At 34.5% G+C, this 18,078-nt stretch overlaps 4 protein-coding genes and 1 long non-coding RNA gene across 13 annotated transcripts; 2 read left to right on the plus strand and 3 right to left on the minus strand.

Annotated features, from left to right (window-relative positions):
• Positions 1-169: 169 nt before the first annotated feature.
• On the plus strand, positions 170-1,024 carry Bet3 (blocked early in transport 3). The gene is made up of 2 exons (XM_043418525.1): positions 170-330; positions 439-1,024. The coding sequence occupies exons 1-2, from the start codon at positions 292-294 to the stop codon at positions 934-936; spliced, it is 537 nt and encodes a 178-aa protein (XP_043274460.1). The 5' UTR covers positions 170-291; the 3' UTR covers positions 937-1,024.
• A 361-nt stretch (positions 1,025-1,385) lies between these two features.
• On the minus strand, positions 1,386-3,781 carry LOC122410408 (Recombination repair protein 1). Of its 2 annotated transcripts, XM_043418510.1 has the most exons (8): positions 3,652-3,729; positions 3,513-3,560; positions 3,130-3,390; positions 2,919-3,045; positions 2,501-2,644; positions 2,053-2,196; positions 1,789-1,969; positions 1,386-1,721 (listed from the first exon to the last, which is right to left on the minus strand). In XM_043418510.1, exons 2-8 carry the CDS (start codon positions 3,540-3,542, stop codon positions 1,604-1,606), a joined length of 1,005 nt encoding a protein of 334 aa, XP_043274445.1. In that variant the 5' UTR covers positions 3,543-3,560; positions 3,652-3,729; the 3' UTR covers positions 1,386-1,603. The 2 variants fall into 2 exon arrangements, with proteins under 2 accessions (XP_043274445.1, XP_043274443.1); XM_043418508.1 differs by having other exon boundaries at positions 3,513-3,781.
• Positions 3,782-5,502: 1,721 nt separating this feature from the next.
• On the minus strand, positions 5,503-7,451 carry LOC122410412 (ras-related protein Rab-24-like). Of its 3 annotated transcripts, none has more exons than XM_043418523.1 (4): positions 7,248-7,451; positions 6,983-7,071; positions 6,469-6,737; positions 5,503-6,304 (listed from the first exon to the last, which is right to left on the minus strand). In XM_043418523.1, exons 1-4 carry the CDS (start codon positions 7,362-7,364, stop codon positions 6,246-6,248), a joined length of 534 nt encoding a protein of 177 aa, XP_043274458.1. In that variant the 5' UTR covers positions 7,365-7,451; the 3' UTR covers positions 5,503-6,245. The 3 variants fall into 3 exon arrangements, with proteins under 3 accessions (XP_043274458.1, XP_043274457.1, XP_043274456.1); XM_043418522.1 differs by having other exon boundaries at positions 5,503-6,315; positions 7,248-7,450; XM_043418521.1 differs by having other exon boundaries at positions 5,503-6,318; positions 7,248-7,443.
• Positions 6,240-11,306, plus strand: LOC122410418 (uncharacterized). 5 transcript variants are annotated; one of them, XR_006260935.1, is made up of 2 exons: positions 6,240-6,359; positions 8,512-11,306. It is a non-coding gene; the product is annotated as an uncharacterized lncRNA (long non-coding RNA). The 5 variants fall into 5 exon arrangements; XR_006260939.1 differs by lacking the exon at positions 6,240-6,359 and adding an exon at positions 6,702-7,211; XR_006260936.1 differs by lacking the exon at positions 6,240-6,359 and adding an exon at positions 7,454-7,726.
• Positions 10,283-15,381, minus strand: Mo25 (calcium binding protein Mo25). Of its 2 annotated transcripts, none has more exons than XM_043418511.1 (8): positions 15,112-15,381; positions 13,197-13,321; positions 12,956-13,123; positions 12,740-12,858; positions 12,461-12,629; positions 12,202-12,366; positions 12,004-12,108; positions 10,283-11,514 (listed from the first exon to the last, which is right to left on the minus strand). In XM_043418511.1, exons 2-8 carry the CDS (start codon positions 13,296-13,298, stop codon positions 11,332-11,334), a joined length of 1,011 nt encoding a protein of 336 aa, XP_043274446.1. In that variant the 5' UTR covers positions 13,299-13,321; positions 15,112-15,381; the 3' UTR covers positions 10,283-11,331. The 2 variants fall into 2 exon arrangements, with proteins under 2 accessions (XP_043274446.1, XP_043274447.1); XM_043418512.1 differs by lacking the exon at positions 15,112-15,381 and adding an exon at positions 14,639-14,789.
• Between the last annotated feature and the right edge of the window lie 2,697 nt (positions 15,382-18,078).

An 18,078-nucleotide genomic window follows, 5' to 3' on the forward strand; every position in this document is an offset into this window, starting at 1 on the left:
TCGCTTTGTCTCTTATCTCCTCTATATTTACTCGCAGGAAATATCGGTAATCGGTATGCACCTCGAAATTGTTACCGACTGAGCGAATGGAATTTCCTCCATTGTAGTAGTTGCATTTCTTCGCCACCAATATATCATTGATACAAAAAAAACTAATGAATAAGGGCGACGTGAGCGTTCTGAAATTTGTTTGATTCTCGATCGACGATAGTGGAGATCGTGGAGATTTGTCATATTTATAAGCTTTCTAAGAGGCGGTATAACGAGTAAAATTTATTTATCGACAAAAATATGTCGAGACCCGGAACGAGACTCGATGCAAAAAAAGTGGTAAGTCGGTTTTAATCAAAGCTGATTGAAATCAAACGAAAAACTATTTTCCTCCAGTTTCCGATGCTTTATGAAACAAGAAAATGCATGTTCATTTGGAAATTTCAGAATTCCGAATTGTTCACTCTGACCTACGGTGCTTTGGTAGCCCAATTGTTGAAAGACTACGAAAACGTCGACGATGTTAACAAACAATTGGAAAGGATGGGTTATAACATGGGCGTACGTCTCATTGAAGACTTTCTAGCCAGAACAGGCTCAGGACGTTGTTATGACTTTAGAGACACCGCTGAAAAAATACAAACTGGTTTTAAAATATATTTGGGTATAACACCGACAATAACAAATTGGAGTGCAGCAGGAGATGAATTTTCTCTCTGCTTCGAGGCTAATCCGCTTACAGAGTTTGTAGAATTGCCGGATCATTGTTTGAATCTTAAATACTGCAATGTGTTGACAGGCGTTTTAAGAGGCGCTTGTGAAATGGTACAAATGGAAATTTCTTCCTGGTTTGTTCAAGACCAGCTCAAAAATGACAGCGTCACAGAGTTACGTGTCAAATTTATCAAAAGGTTAGAAGATGCCATTCCTGCAGGGGAAGACTAAATATTTGCATTATTTAAGAATAATTATGAATTATATTCCAATAGATATACAATGTAAATATAACTATTATTAAATATTACAGAGATTTTTTGGTTTCTATTTATTCCTTACAGCAAATCTCACATTTTCCAAAGAAATAGCAATTACGTTTGGACTTATTAGACTATAAATTTAAGCCAATAAATAAATGAGTAGATTTTTGGTAAAATGACATCAACAAAGATTGTAGGATGAAGTAGATTCGATATACAAATTGAAAATACTGTTTGTGAATGAGAAAAAATGAATTACTGTTTTAGTATCAAAATCAAGAAGAATTGACAATTGCATGAGCTGACGAATCTAATTCCATACCCAGATGAAGAGAGAAAATGAAAACTTAACTCAAAAGATTATTTTAAAGAATAATTGATTAGAGAGAGTTGTGAATTTTCAGTACAACGTTCAAATTAAGAAAAATGCGATTTATTATCGAAGAATTACCAAAACACTCGTACAAGTTACTAAAATAAATTCACTCAAAATCCTTAAATTAACTTGTATTCCTGGGAATTTTTGAAAAATTACTTCATCAATACTTTATTTTTGAGAGTTTTGTTGAAAAAAATAACGCAATAAATACTGTTTGAGGATTGGCACTAATGCGGAATGGATAATTTTTTGATATTTACAAATTTATGTACAAAACCACGGGACAGTGATCGCTACCATAAACTTGATCTCTTATGATTTGGTCACAAACGTTTTTCTTGATTCTTTCAGACACCAAGTAGTAGTCGAGTCGCCTGTAGGTGAAAAAGTAATGAAAATCAGGGCAAATAAAATAATTAACATGAAAAAAAATCTCTTTACCATCCAATATTCTTTGCTCTTGCATTTGCAAAGTATGACCAGAACGTGTAAGCTCCAGTTTTTTCTGGATACAAGTCTCTGAAAGTGTCGACAAAACCTGCTGCTAGAAGATCTGTCATTCCTTCTCGCTCTTCTGGTGTGAAACCAGCGTTCTTCGTGTTGGTTTTTGGATTTTTCAGATCTGCAGTAATTTAAAAGGAGTCGAATGAGAATTTTAAAAAATGTGCAACTCCAGGGCTATTCTAGATTCTTCTAGATAAAGACCTATCTCTTGATGAGCTACGTTTAAATCACCACAAATAATAACTGGTTTTTCTTTGTCCAATTTTAAAATGAACGCTTTGAATGCTTCATTCCATTTTAGTTTTTTGGGCATTGTAACCAATTTGTTTCCAGCATTTGGTACATCTGAAATTTAAAAATATATATCCATAAAATGAGGATCTGGTTAACACCAAAAACATTGTTTCATCTATAAAGAATGAGTTTTGAAGATGGCTCATTTTTCTTAAATTTTGATCCAATCATGAAGTTTATAAACTTAAATCAGCTGAAATGATTGACAAAGAAAGACAATAGAGAAACAACATTTATTTTCCCATTACTTTATTTTATCACTAATTTATTATTGATGGATTAGTATCTATTATTAGAATGAATTTCTGATGACCAAAGTCATATCAATATTGTGCCAAACTTTTTTTATACTCACAAACATTGACCAAGTAGAATTTCTCAAACTCTGCCATTATGCATCTACCTTCGTCATTGCATCCCGAGTTCGGGAGCCCATATTTCACTTCAATTGGTTTCACCTTTGAATACAAAGCCACTCCGCAATAACCTGCTTTTTTGCCTATTTAATAAAAAATAGTAATGAAAAAATTGAATTTAGAAATGATTATGGCTCAACAAAGAATTCCAATTTTATAAGTGACAATAATTTTAATAATTGATCCACATTCGAATCAGTGGTATTAAGGAAAACTGCATGATTGCATTTGTATAAATTTAGCTATTTCAAACGGTATTAAGGTTTTCACATGAAATAAACCAAATTTCAATGTGAATAAAATTTCCATATCATTTGATTAATTTCTAAAATTAAAAGGAAAAAAAATAGTTTGTACTTTCCAAGAAGTAACGCTCGTATCCTGGTAATTTTACTTCGTTGGGGAGTTTGTTGCTTTCACATTTTGTTTCTTGCAATGCAACAATATCTGCATCTTCTTTTATAATATAATCCATACCATTTTTCTGAAAAAAAAATCATGGGTAATTGATATTTTAAGAAAAACGTTGAGAGCTCCAAAATAAATAAATTAATTATTCTCTAATCACTTTTATGACAGCTCTAATTCCAGAAACGTTCCAAGTACTTATTTTTAAATTGTACTTGTCACCATTGGCGTTCAATTTTTCGCAACCAAAATCCATGGTGCTCAAGTCCGAATCAACTTTGTTCATCATTGTTTTTGGAGTATCAAGTTTAGGTTTTTTCGAAGTAGGTTCTTCGTCGTTTTCGTCGGCCCTTTTTGTCTTTTTCGCTGATGTTGGAGTCGGGCATTCTGACGATTCTTTCGGAGCTTTGGTCAGAACGGCCTTTGTGAAATAAACCAAAGGTTTTTTGCACGAAAATAAAAGAAATTTTAGTTTTATAAACTATAATTCTGTATGTAATTGGAAAGAGTAATTTTTAAACGAAAATTTCGTCAACTTCTAACCTTCGCTGGACGACTTCGTTTTGGCGGCATAATACTCAGATACGCAGGCTTTAATAACGACGAATAAATACTTGTGTTATATGATTGAAAAACTTTTGTAACTATAAATAATGGAATGTTAATATTTTTGAAAAAATACTCGAAATTTTTCCCCAAAAATTGTCGTAACATAAAAGCGCAACAGCAACACTCTCCGGCCGATTCTTTAAAACTCGCACTTCTCACGCGTGCCAAACCATTCTCTTTCTACGTTCGTGGAGTAGTATTCAAACGTCTGATGGCGGCAATTTCATGTGTTTTTGGAAAGACTTTTTTTGAAAGTACCCTTGGTTGATAAAAGTTTCATCAGGTGACGCCACCAGTGTAGTAGATGTGGGAACTTCAAGTACGACACAGGCAAGATGAGATATACAATATGATTATACCTTTATTTTTGTTGGATTAATATTTATATATCCTCGCATGGAGAATTTAGTACATGCACGCGTGAGAGACCGATGGATTGACTTGTCATTGTTTTACCTGCTTTACCTTTTTTTTTCGGTATAATTTCATGTCGGTGCGGTGGTAGTGCAGACAGCGATATCACACGACAGGAAACTTCAGTTTCTTACATATTGCCTGATAATACGTATGAAAATGTGGCACATGCTCTTTATGAGAGATATAGCCATAGCCAAAAAGGAGAAGAAGAAGAAGAAGAAGAAGAAGAAGAAGAAGAAGAAGAAGAAGAAGAATACGTGTGATACGTGTGCTCGGAACAAGAAAAAGAATTTAATTAAAAGTAATCAGCACATGATATGAGAAAAGATTATCATTTTTATATCGACATTTCGCACAGTTTTTAGGGAACTCACGTTTCGGGAAATCTAAATCGGATTTCTTCTTCAGTCTTGTCCATGTTTCCTGGGAATATTGTGTATAAAAATGTATTTATTCGAATTTCATCTGTTATACTTTTCAGTCATCTGGTCAGAGACGAGTCTGATTAGTCCCTTGATAGTTTAGTTAGGTTTTTATTAATTGATGTGAATTCAGTGTTATCGATCGACTCGTGCAGCATTACGCTTTTTATAAAATCGAAAAACATGAATTTTTAAGGAGGCTAAACTTGGAATGATGAATAAAATTTTGAACTTATTTATTTAAAATGATGATCTGCGAATTATTGCCAATCAAAATTTTATTTACGTTTCATTGAATATTCTGAGCGATGCTCACGAGCTACTATGAGATTAAGATGATGGATCAGTCGGTAATCACACCTCGAATTTTTGAAATTGAAACTCTTTGACATCGTTCGTCCGATTAAAATAATAAAAATGTCATCGTACGCAGCACGATCGCAAAAATCCGATGACATTTTTATTTTTTCGATCAGACGAACGATGTGGAAAAATTTCCTTTTCAAAATTTGCAGCTATCTCTCTCGCACCCACAAACTTCAAACTACGCTCCCGTCCTAACAAGCGACATTATCGACTGATTATCGACGGATTTTTTTATATATAAATTCAATTGAAATTAGTTTACCGTACATTATTCTTTTCGTTATAAAAAAACGAAGAAAATGGTGTAGGATAAAGTCAGTTTAGCATCGTAGCATCGGATTTATAAGCAGAAAAAGAGTGGGGTGCGTTCAAACCCCGGTCATGAGGTTGAGGGTATGAAAAAAGGAGGCACATGAGGGGTGTGTTCGACTTGGGCGCTTACACGCTTTCAGCGTCCGAACGTCCTATAGTACTGCATATAAACGTGAGCGCTGAAAGCGTGTAAGCGCTCAAGTCGAACGCACCCGAGGTGTAGGGTTAAACTAAAGTGACAACTGTGATTTTTTCAAATTAGTATTATTTTAAGTAATTTTGCATTATTAAACGATGCTCAAATTATCGATAGCACCAAAGATTTCTGTTGGTGAAAACACCAAAAATTGTTGTGATATAACAAAATCGTTTGATCCTAAGTTTAAGGCTAAGAAATAATAACTCAATTTGTCGAATTTTTTCAAACATTTTTCGAGAAGCTGAACAGCGTTCTCTACAACTTGAAAATTCTTTATTTTAATCAGATTAAAAATACAATGATCCATCTTATAATAATTGTTTCCAGACATTTTTGTGAAGAGCTTCAACAATTTCCTCCACTGTATATTTTATGTCAAAACATATTTAAAATATTTTAGAATCATTTTATTTTTTAGAATTCATTGTATTCAATTGAGTTGAATCCATGCAAAAATTAAAGATTCTGTTTGTAGTACTCGTGTTTACCACATGGATAAAGTTTTTCTTAATTATCAGGAACCTTAAGACGACAAAGGGGATCGTTCAGCCGTGTTGACGATCCCCTTTATCCACACTGGATCAAAAAAAATATTATTTTTTAGTGAATCACAGTTTACTGAAAATGTAAAAAAATTGCAGTAGAAAAATATATGTTCATATATAGTCATTCGCAATGAATATCTCATGTTATTGCGATATGGCACGACTTTACAACAATCAATCCGTGTAAACTTGTGATTCTTTGTTGTTGTTTGTTTTGATAATGGGCTAGAAGTATGAAAAAAAAAATAAAACCTGCAAATGAAGTGTGTATTTGCCAATAACATGATCTTGCTAACCTGTTCATAATTTCTTATTGCTATGAAGCCTCATTTCTTGTCTGTATTATCATCTTCGCACCTAGACATAACACGGATTTTTGTTGTCCAATGACAACGTATCAAATTGGTCACTCAATTTCTGTGTATGTGGGTTTTTCACAGTTGGAACACACGTCTCTGCAATGGCCTGAAATAATTCCGCTGTTCACAGCAACAATGAACAGTTACCAATAAAGCGCCAAGTGAGATATCAAATTTTTTATATAATCTAAGACATGAAATGTAAAAATTCAAAATTGACTGTTATAAGAAATTTAGATCAGACTCAATGTTTACGAAGGTTCAACTTACCAACATTTTGTCCAGTTTTACTAGATGTTATATAAAATTTTGCTGGCACTTCATCGGCATAATTCTCCATATGTTCAAGATGTCTCACCATATCGCGCTCAGTAAATCTCAATAAGTCTTTTTTCAAAGCACAAACGTAAATGCTACAGCCTTCTTCTACACTCTTCAATTCATTGATCCAATACTTGACTTTTTCCGAAGTTTTTTTTTTTTTTTTTTTTTCCGAAGCGTTTGCTCCTCTATAATAAAATTTTGTCATTGCATCGTACCTGAAATAAAAAAACTCAGTGAAAGTAGACAAAATATTTTAATAAGCCTTCAATTCTTTACTGCCAAACCATTTTTTGACAGTTTTTAGCTCATTATTCAAATTAGTAACTTTTATTCAAAGCTCAAAAGATTTTCAAAGAATAATTATTAACAATGTTGATTAGAATAGTTAAGAGAGATGAAAAAAAAGACAAATATGGCAGTGAGCGTTTGCACCAGTGTGCCAGTCCATGGATTAAATTACCTCTCATCGCCTGCTGTATCCCATACACCAAGTTTAATTTTTTTGTTGCTTACTCGAACTTCTTTTGACACAGACACCGCGCCAATTGTCTGTGGAAGTAGAAATAAAGCTCATTACCTTTGGTTCATAATCATTCTGAAATAATTTGGACAGTTTTTATCATCGTTGGTTGACATCACGTCACTCGATCTTTTTTTGGACAGCCATTTTTTGGTTGAACAAAATTCAAGTAATTGATTGAATTTGAAGGGTGAAAAAATCTTACAGTCTCTGATTCTGATGGCGATATAAAAGTATCCGTCACAAATCGATGTGCTAAGCATGTTTTTCCCACGCAATTGTCACCCAATAAAACAACTTTCAATTCGGGTGGAGGCGGCATTGTAACTACCTTGGAACTTCTGTCAATGCTTTTTTCCTCGTACTCTAATTTCACTGTGATTGTAACGTCATGGCATGGGGTCTAGCTTGTCGGGGGGGGGGGGGGGGAGGCAGGGTTGAGTAAATTGGCTCTGCGAGCACTTTCCTTTATTTGAATTTTTGTTTATGTCGGAAGAACACGTTAGGGAAAGAATTATTAAAAATTAAAACGATTCAATTACGCTTGAAATTAGAATAAACGAACGGTATATAAACGGTATAGGTGAGCTTTTGCATATGGTTGGTTTGCATTCTTGTGAAAATCATCAGTTTCAAATTGGTATATGATAGTTTGATGATATCAATTTCGAAAAAATACGGGAAGTAAGTGAATGGATCAACATTTTTTGTCACGTTTAAAATCTTAAGTTTTTGAATAATGCTGAGCCCAATGAGATCAGTATTTTTCAATATTGGGAAACCTGTGTTCATCTTGGAAATCATTTTTTTTCATGCATAAACAAATCCTGAAAGTTTGGCACGATACTACTCGATTATAACACGTTACGGTTTTTATGCAAGTGTATGTGTTGAGAAAAATCTTCGAAAGTCACTTGTAATAATAATGAACAAAAAAATATTGTGAGGTTTGCAAACTGTGCAAAATGATAACGTAACGACGCTGAAGTTTGCAACGTTGGAGTCCAACGAAATGAAGGAAAAAAAACACTTGTAATTCACCGATTTATTTCACGAAGCATCGGTGTTGGTTGAAAAACCACGAATTTGCAAATTCGGGAGGAAAGAAAATTGGAGAATTACTCGAATTATCGGAGAGTTTTTTTTTACACCATTTCGTTGGACTCCAACGTTGCAAACTTCAACGTCATATAACGTAGCAGTGCTTTGAACTCAGGCTGAAATAACAGTTGAGCTTTTGTTAACTTGATAGAAAACTAGAGCAAAATAAATGTTGTGTATCGTTGTGTATTTATTCTCCCACTCAATTTTCTTCCCAAGTACCTATAGAAGAAAAATTTTGATACTGCTAAAAGTTATTAACAAAAAAAAGATGACAAGCACTTAAATATTATTTAGTCTTATCCATTTATTTTTCTTTCTTGCCTCTCCATTTGCGAACGACTTATTTCAATGATTATATTTTACAGATGGGGTTCGACAGCTGGATTTAGGGAAATTTCTTTGGACATTGGTTAGTGGTACAAAGAAAATTTGACCAATTTCTCACTCTAAATAAATCAATAATCCACGCTTATTAATCATCTAGTGGTAAAAAGTTAAAAAAAAATTTAATCTATAGAAAGTTCTTTTTCTTCTCAAGTCACAGAGTCACTATGCTCCTTATGCGCAAAGACACCGGAGCTTCACAGCATATTAAAGCTAAAATGTTAAAATATTATGGACAGATACGCTGTAGGAGACAGCTGACAGTTGGCGGAGGAAAACGGCTGTGAAAACTTGTTAAAAGTATGCCAACTAGTCTTGAGAAACTAAATCGAAATTAATGACTCGTTTATCATCATTACTTTCTAAGAGAGAAAGATGTGACTTTTTTCAAGAGTAATAAAAATTGAAATTTGTTCTTTAAGAGGGTGAAACAGGGTTTTGAAGTTTCGAATAAATATTTTTTGGCAAATATCATATTTCTTGTCTGATTCTCTGAGATTCATTTTTTATACTCTTGAAAAAAGTATTGCTTCGGGTCAAATATAAAGACTGCAAAGTCAGACCTACGAATATCGTAATACTTTCAATTTTAATTTATTCGTTAAAACATAAAAATTTTTAGAGAAATAAGTTGAACTATTTAAAAAGGATAAAATTATTGAAGTTTTGACAGTAGTTTGAATGCAAAAGAGAGCGAAAATTATAATACGACTCGAACTTTGGCATTGTGACTCCATTTATTCTTCAATAGTTTACCTTTGACTGTGCCAAAATTTCTGGTATAAAAATACGTTTATGGAGGTTGTCTAAAATAAAAGGGAAAGAAAAACATTGGATACAATATTTAATCACCAAGGTTGCAATTGTTTCCAAATAATAAGAACCAATTTCTGGTGAGAAATTCAACGACGAAAGTCTAGAACTTATGGCCCCTCTGTTAAACCCTTAACCGAATCTGAGGCATGCATATAGCACAAACAACCACAAGCTCATTGGTCTCTGTCGACCACGCTATTTCGAGTCCAATGAAAAGACTAAAAATAGACACTTCAACTTGCGAATTCAATTAGCTAAACGCTGTGGTGGTAGTCATAACGAATGTATAAGGAGACATAAATTGCAGATAAAGTTCTCAATGAAAGGAATGAGCACTTTTCAGACTCCTATAAGAACTCGAAATTTTTAGGCTTTGCAAAACTTTATAAAATCCGACAAATACGACAACAGAAGTTCTTTGGGCGAAGCTTGATTAAAAATATTCCTTTAAATATCAAATGTTAAAGACAAACCGTTAAAAATTCCTGAATTAAATGAAATAGGTAAAAATTAGTAGAAGAATGTTAAACTGACAATGAGTGTAAAATAATGACATCGAAATTTTTCGCATTCTAGTTTGTTTTTCCGTCAATAAACTTTATTTTGTAAACACAAGCTCTATTTGAGCCTGGGCTTGAAACATTGCCAGAACAGCATCGCACTGTTTGCGAATTTTGTTTTTTTCTTATCAATGGTAATGTTCATCCAAGAACTCCAAAGTGACTATTAACCATTTTCCCAGAACTCTGGGATGAATTCAATTCCGAATCGAAAACTGTGTTTTTCCTTTTAATCCAATATCTTGTTATTTCAACTTGTTTTTTTTTCTTTTAGTATTTCTAGACAAAATTCCAGAATTTGATCAACGAGAGTCTTAAAAGATTATTAATTAAGGAAAAGAAAGTTAAGTATTTGAATAATAATAACATGAAGATCCTCTTTTTTTATAATACTTTTATTGCAATAAATATAATAAACAATAATTATTGTTTGGCGTTACAATTATTTTTTTTTCGTTTCAACAGTCAATTCTATACATATAATATTGGGGGGTTGGGGAAAAAGAGTGGGAGGATTACAATAATTTTTTTTCTTTAGCGGAAAATGAAGCAGAAATTGCTTATCTCAGTATACGTAATACATTTGCAGCGTGTAGAATAAAGTGAAATGTGTAGAAAAACAAAAACCGAGAGCGAGTAAAGCAGCTACAAAAAATTACGCGCACGTCAAAGAATCGCATCGAAAGTTGGACAATAGCAAAGGGGATAAGATCTCTCTTTTTTTTTTCTATTATCAGAATTGCCTTAATTGAGGCAACCTGCGTGGTCGCGTCGAGGCATTTGCGATGCGCCCATTCACGCCATACCGGAAATTACTTTTGCGGTTTAAAACCGTTTGACAAGCCTGTTGCTGTTGCTGTAATTACCGAAACAAGCAAAAACATCTCGAGTAGTGATTACGCTCAGGAGCTAAACCATCGTTATTCCATTTTTCAAATCGTTTTTACCTCTTTCAGCGATATTAATTGCCAATTTATTTATATATTCTCATGTTAGCCATCTAAGAATATACCACGAGCAGTTTAACAAACAAATAAAACGACGAAATATTGTAAAAACGATTTTAAAACTGTAGCGCCAATCCGGTTAGTCCGCAACGAAATGATTTGTAGTCACCCTGAGACACGGGAATAGAGACGCGAAGGGAATTTTACATACGTTACTTTTTGGAGCTGCCATACAGAGCGATTTTTATATAACCAATCGATTTCTCTTCTTTTCGCCATTTCTTTTCATCCACATTATTATTAGTTTTCTTGGTTGTAGAGTATTATAATGTTGTCTCAAGTCTGTTCTGTATGTTACAATAATAAATTGCGAATGTGAATTGTATTTACACAATTACTTTAAACGAAAAAAAAATTTTTTTTTTTTAAAGAAAGAAAAGGAAAAAAAATTAACTGAAACTAGAAACAGTTCTCCGTTCTAGTTCTCGTGCACAGACTTGAGCTCTTTGATCTGTTTGATGAGGTACGCCTTCTCGTCATTAAATTGCTCATCCTCCGATCGGTCTGTGTGGAAGCGCGTCAGGAACTCGATCAATTTTTCTTGATTGCGAAGCAATATGTCCAGTATTGGTTTTGGTTTGTTTGGATTAGCCACAAACACCTATATTTTACGATAAAGTCCATTAATCAATTTGCATTATTCAAGCGAAATCTTACGTTCATCTCACAGAGTCATTCTCACTATGAATTCTTTAATGAATTCAAGAAACTGAACCGAATCTCTTTTTTAGTGTAGCTTTGAAATTATTAGATTTTTTTCGTTCTCTTTATCAATATTGGCTGCAGGCAAATGTTTTCTCGAAAAAATGTTCAAAGTTTTTAGTTCTTCGATACCATAAAAAATGTTGTGAAAATGGAAGATAATATTCTATAAAATTATGTGCTTTTAAGATAAAATAATAATTTCAATGTTAGCTGAATTTCAGATTTTTGGTCAATTACGAAGTTTCGAGTTTCTGGTGAAATCAGATTTTTTAATGAGAAACATTTGTCTTTAGCAATATGCGCGTACGAAATAACGAAAAAAAATTATTCGGTACGTGGCATCATCAAAGTAATGCAATGAAAATTGGGGACAGGAAACACGTACCTTGAATACGTGGAAGGCCTCGAATTGAATGTTCCGTGATTTCTCTTTCAGCATGTTCATCATAAGTTTCAAATTATCGGGATTCGATATGTACCGGGTCATGACCTGGAAATATGCAGATTATAACCATTAATTAGGAACGTTCGATGATTAAATACAAAAAGTGAGCAAGTATGAGCTAATAAAGAAAACACTTGCGGTGAAATTGTGTCTATCGAGGAGAAGTTCACCCAGCAGCTTTAAACTTTGTCGTCGTGTAACGTAATTTTCGGAATTGAGTAACCTCTGATAGTGCGAAAATACCTTATCGTAATTGACTTCTAAAAATTCGGCACTCAGAATTTTGTGCCTTGTAAGCAATTCCTGTAATAAACAATAATAGTGAATAAGTTTCGACGAAGAATTTGAAAGATATGAAATTTGACAAAAAACACAGTTTTCTCGAAATGACGGATACCTTAAACGTAGAAAAGGCATCTGAAGCAATGTCGAACGTCGACACTTCGACGTATCTGAAGAAATTGTAAAAATCATCCGAGTAAATCATGATCTTAGCGAGTGCTTCGTATCTGGCACATTCGCGTAGCATTGTACCGCAGTTTAGAGCGATATCTTGATGCTCGTAGCTGAAAATTCAAAAATATCTTTAATACGATGAAAATATGTTGGAAGAACTCGAAATAATCGGTTATAGCGAATTGACGAGAAACATCTGAATTGTCAATATAAGCCTTACCCAGACATGAGTGTGAATAGTATTTCTGGTTTCGTGCAGATATACTCAACTGTCGGTGATCTTGTGCCAATTTGCCTTCGTAAAATATTGTTGAAAACTTGAGCAACATCTTTCTTACCCTGTTGTGGCAAAAAATATCCAAATATTCGTATATTTATCATTTTCGTTTCATTTTCTCTGATTGCTTATAAAGATTGAAAATTGTTGAAAACTTACCTCAAAATCGATACGACTGAGGTTCTGTACGAGTAAAAGTAATAAATTACTATTGTAAAGCTCCTGGGCAAGCTGGGCAACTACAATGTCAGTTTGCGGCTCTGATTCAGCTGTACCATAAAGCATATTTTTTATGTGCACGAGATTTTTGCTGACATCTTCTTGTGCCTGAAAAACAACAAAGTCAGTTACAACAAAGCCAGAGCTTCACATTCATTTTCTTATGGATTTCTCTGTATACCTTTTCTACTTTTTTGTCTCCGCGCTCCAGTGCATTGACGGCTTCTTTCAACGCTTTTACCACCTCCGCCGGACTTTTTTGTGACTTTCCGAACAGAGGCATGATTTTTTTTATGAGGAGTACACCTGTCACAATCGAGAAACAAGGGGTTAAAATTTTTTACTCAATCAAAATAATGTAATCTCTGATAAAAATGTTAGCACAGTCCCGTTCTACAAACTTCAACACCAAAATAAATAAACGTTTATTCGTTTCCAACAGAACAAAAATAAAACTCTCAGAGCTTCTTCTTCCGAAAAATCAAAACATTCAAATTTCCCTGTATATGGCGATTAACAAAGTCTCAATGCCATTCGGCTTTATGCTGGCCAGAACTTATTTCTATAAAATCGCTTGGATTTCAAACGTGTCGTTTTTGTAACTCGTTACATTTCCATATATTTCTGATAGAGGTTTAACATTTTATTTCAATTACAATAATTCTGGAACTTGTATGCAGAATTTTGTTTGAAAATTGCTCGTAATAAATGAAGATGAAAACTACATACTCTCTGGAGTTTATCAATGGAGTTTATATTGATTCAGTGAGGGAGCAATCTTTTGTTACACCTACAAGTTGACGGAGTCGAACAATATTACTCTACGGTAATTAACGCCCTCATAAGCTCATTCTGCATTCAAATTTTTTCTCTCATGTCAATAATAAATTGTTGAAAGTTTTTGCATTAAAGATTAGCAGTTGAGCATGAAGCAAATAAGAAAAACCATCCACCAATTAAAATAACAATTTGTTATCGTAAAAAAATTCAGAAGTCGTCGTCGATTATTAATTCCTCGTTTGAAAGTTATTTTTAATTATACTTCCGACAATGAAGATTAGATATTAAACAACCGTTGGGTTGATAAAAACAATTTTCATTCATAACCTAAAATATTATCAGTCGTGATGAATAAAAAAGATAAAAAATGCAATAAAAGGGGTTACAGAGGGGGCGAAATAACAAGTACCGAAGCACAACCACGACAATACTGCGTAAACGATGACACTGTATTGTTTATACCCGATCGGCGAAATTCACTTCAGTTCCTATTTTATTTCGAACCGCTAAGACCGGAAGTGTATAGAACTACCGAAATTAAGGATCGCATGAATTTCTTTAGTAGTAGAACAAAGAGTTAGAAAGAGAAAAGTAGCATGAACAATGTGGAATATAATGATAGAAGGCGACGAGGACGTGGACGAGGAGAGCGATGAGTGAGGGTGGGGGGAAGTTTGGAACGACGAGAGGGAGGAGGGAGGAATGAGATCGAACGTTAATTTCACATGAATTAAATGGTTCGACGAGCACGAAACATAATTTTCCTATAACCTAATTGCACTCCGATGATTGAGGGTTATGCAACAATAACACTTTTAAACTTGGAGAAACAAATGGTCTTACCATGAAAGCGTATATATCAGAAAAAAAATATTTTCTCTTTATAGTTCGTTGGCACTCAATGCTCGGAGATTTCGATTTACTGACTTTGTATATTCTCTCAACACATGATTTTGTGAAGACGATTTCCTTGTATACAAAAAATGCACCGATATAGGTACGTCGATATAATCTTCTACGTATTTCCACAGCGTGTACAGAAATCTGTGTTTGTGTGTGTATGTGTGTTGCGTGTGTGTGTCTATTGAGTATCGTATCTTGTGACGAATAAATGATTCGTTATACCGACAAAAAACTCTTTCCCTCTTTTTCTCTCGCTCATATACTTAGTAGGTAGACACCGTGGGTGCGCGCGAGACAATTGCGAGGAATAGGAAGCGAAGAACGAGGGGTAAAAGGTTGGGGAAGCGGGCAGGGAGACTTATATAGTTCCTTACAGGTAGAATAAAAAAATTATAAAATGAAATAATATTTACCCCTTTGATTTTTCTCTTAGTCTGGAAAATTCAAGATTCAATCTCCAAAAAATCCGCCAAATTTTCAGTTAGTTTATATTCCGGTTTCTACTGATATTTTTCCAGAAGGAAACAAAAAACAGCGTATTTCAATACATCGCATAAAACCGAGAGAAGTACAGTCCCTTTATCTTCTTATTTTTACTTTTTTTCAACCACAGAGAGGAGTTCGTCACCCGCAAGTCGCTCGCAACTGACTAACTGACATCCACTGATTCACTGATGACTATATGCTCCCGCACTGAATTCACTCTCTCGTATTCATCCATCCTTCTCTCTCTCTCTCTTTCTTCCTCTGTTGCCAATCGCGTGTCATTGGCTGCAGTTGATTCGTCATTCTCACCTCGTCCAATCGAAAACTTCGTACGAATTTCCTTCTCTCGGAGGGACCGTGCGCAGCGTCTACCGTGCCACTACGCGGCCAATTCCAAAACTTCCTAGGTACGCTCACGCGCTGTAAGCGTGGTAAGCTTCACGCTTTTCAGCGCTGTTTTCAAGCATTTCTTTTAAGATGATGAATCAGTCGGTAATCACAACCGTGAGTGCGAGAGAGATAGCTGTAAATTTTGAAAAGGAATTTTTTCCACATCGTTCGTCTGATCGAAAAAATAAAAATGTCATCGGATTTTTGCGATCGTGCTGCGTACGATGACATTTTTATTATTTTAATCGGACGAACGATGTCAAAGAGTTTCAATTTCAAAAATTCGAGGTGTGATTACCGACTGATCCATCATCTTAAGCGCTTTTACGCTACGTCCAAAAGAAACGCATCGTGCACTACCCTCAATAAAATAATAGTCCAGTCAAAATGCAGGAATAGAGCAACTTTCAAGGGGAAATCTTCAACTTGATCTAAGACTAATTTAATGACGCTGAATCGAAAGGTGTGAATTATTTTGAGATCAAGCTCCGGCATAACATTGAAAAATTAAGGGTTAAAAGTTTAAAACGCTTATAACTCGAAAACTACTAAATTGATTGAAAAAATACTTATACTATCGTTTTCAGACAACAAAAAGCACTCTATTAATTTCCGATAATTAAAAAAAAAAAAAAAAAGTAAAAACCAACGGTGAGCTCAGGGTGAAAACCTCGAAACTTCGAAGACTTCAAAACATATTAAATTTGTAGAAAACTCGGGTTCTTTCGATTCCACACGCTTCAGGAAGGTTCAATTGAACTTTGTAGAAAAAAATTGTTTTTTTAAACATTGTTTAAGTATGGAAAAAATGCAATTGAATATTGACAAAATACGCATTGAGAACCGCTTTTAGAAAGAAACGCACTGCGTGGCTTTGCCGTTCGCACCGTGGTTCGCACTTATAGAGGTCCTCTCTATCGTCCGACGCATGCGTCAAAATACGGTAGGCTCGCAGAAACACAAAGGCAGGGTGTCAGTACGTCACCGGTCATTTGGACCCCGCATTGTTCTCGTATATATATATATATGTATATAGATATATCCGAACAATACGGGGTCCAATTGCCCGGTTACGTACTGAGACCCTGCCAACACAAGTACGTAGCGTCTGTGCGAGTATGTGTGCGTTTGTTTTGGTTTTCTATAGCACTCAAAACTGAACGTCCGCACGCGAACAATTCGACGGCTCGTGAACGCACAGATATTCATACTCAGCATTATTTTCTGAAGTGTTGAAAAAAGACGTTCAAATGATTAAATGAATATTTTAAATCATTATACTTTATTTACTATCAATATAGAGTTATAACGAAATGAAAATTATTACAGATATATACGAAATAATTTCATGATTTGAACTAGTTACAACTCCGATATGCGAATACATTGCCCATGCGCAGATCCCTATATTTCTGTATACACATGTCAGGGTGTCGCGCAGGGGCTGCTAGACGATAGGCCAGAAACCCAAAAGACGGCTTGGGACCCTTGGGACCGATTTATGGAAATATTCCTTTCTCTATCTCTCTTACTTTCTACCTGCCGTGGTCGCATGACGCGGCTCAAGTCTCAACACGTTGTGCGAGCCACGCGTGCGCACAACGCACTCTAATGAATGTGACAGAGATGCACATATATCCATCCTTTTTTACGTCCCCAGTGGTGCTCGATATGCCAAATTTTGTCTTAAAAACCATTTTTCTCACTATTTTTTGATTATCGGGAATTAACAGGGTGCTTTCTTACGTATTTTTGTCATGCGAAAACGATGGTACAAGTATTTTTTTCAATCAATTCAATAGTTTTCGAGTTATAAAGGTTTTAAACTTTTAACCCTTATTTTTTCAACGTTGCCGTTGAAAACAATTTACACCATTCGATTCAGCGTCATCAAATATTAGTCTTAGATCAAGTTTGCAGATTTCCCCTTGAAAATTGCTTCATTCCTGTATTTTGACTGGACTATAAGCGTTTTGTGAGTGTTTAGAACACGGATTTGGAAGCACGAATTATGACGTCATCAATGAAGTCATGACAGCGATCGTGAGCGCTCGTATTGCCAAAAGAAACAGAAGTAAAGAAGATTTTATTACCTTTTCGGACTTGCAAGAATTTTTCGGCTTGCAGAAACTTGCAAGCGATTTTATGTTTAATCTCTCTATTAAACATGAATTCACTTGGAATATTTATTTTTAATTAATCAAATTCATATTTGCATACCCCCTTAAATATTATTTACTTACCCCCTTAAAGGACGTTCACGAGTAAATCGATTTTCTATAGATTTTCTTAAAATTTGGATGACACATTATTTATATCTTCCTTAATGTACTTGCAAAATTCTGAAGACCATGCCCGTACCAAAGTGGAGATATTCGTTGGTGAAGTTGGGAAATTTAACATGCAAGGTATAGGCAAATCATGAGTTTGAGAGACATTTTAATTCATAGCAGTCACAATTTTCTATAGTATTTGATAAAAAAAATGCATCATAATAGATATTG

This window comes from Venturia canescens, chromosome 5, assembly GCF_019457755.1.
Source record: "Venturia canescens isolate UGA chromosome 5, ASM1945775v1, whole genome shotgun sequence".
NCBI classification, from domain to species: domain Eukaryota; kingdom Metazoa; phylum Arthropoda; class Insecta; order Hymenoptera; family Ichneumonidae; genus Venturia; species Venturia canescens.

Excerpts from the sequence above, each read along its gene's own strand:
- Bet3 (XM_043418525.1), top strand. The coding sequence starts at position 292 with ATGTCGAGACCCGGAACGAGACTCGATGCAAAAAAAGTG. Across the intron at positions 331-438 it reads GACTCGATGCAAAAAAAGTG|AATTCCGAATTGTTCACTCT; the intron begins GTAAGTCGGTTT and ends TGGAAATTTCAG.
- LOC122410408 (XM_043418508.1), bottom strand. The coding sequence starts at position 3,683 with ATGTTACGACAATTTTTGGGGAAAAATTTCGAGTATTTTTTCAAAAAT. Across the intron at positions 3,391-3,512 it reads AACGAAGTCGTCCAGCGAAG|GCCGTTCTGACCAAAGCTCC; the intron begins GTTAGAAGTTGA and ends TATTTCACAAAG. Across the intron at positions 3,046-3,129 it reads GAATTAGAGCTGTCATAAAA|AAAAATGGTATGGATTATAT; the intron begins GTGATTAGAGAA and ends TTTTTTTTTCAG.
- LOC122410412 (XM_043418521.1), bottom strand. The coding sequence starts at position 7,364 with ATGCCGCCTCCACCCGAATTGAAAGTTGTTTTATTGGGTGACAATTGC. Across the intron at positions 7,072-7,247 it reads CGCCATCAGAATCAGAGACT|ACAATTGGCGCGGTGTCTGT; the intron begins GTAAGATTTTTT and ends CTACTTCCACAG. Across the intron at positions 6,738-6,982 it reads GATACAGCAGGCGATGAGAG|GTACGATGCAATGACAAAAT; the intron begins GTAATTTAATCC and ends TTTTTATTTCAG.
- Mo25 (XM_043418511.1), bottom strand. The coding sequence starts at position 13,298 with ATGCCTCTGTTCGGAAAGTCACAAAAAAGTCCGGCGGAGGTGGTAAAA. Across the intron at positions 13,124-13,196 it reads GAGACAAAAAAGTAGAAAAG|GCACAAGAAGATGTCAGCAA; the intron begins GTATACAGAGAA and ends GTTGTTTTTCAG. Across the intron at positions 12,109-12,201 it reads TCGATAGACACAATTTCACC|GTCATGACCCGGTACATATC; the intron begins GCAAGTGTTTTC and ends GCATATTTCCAG.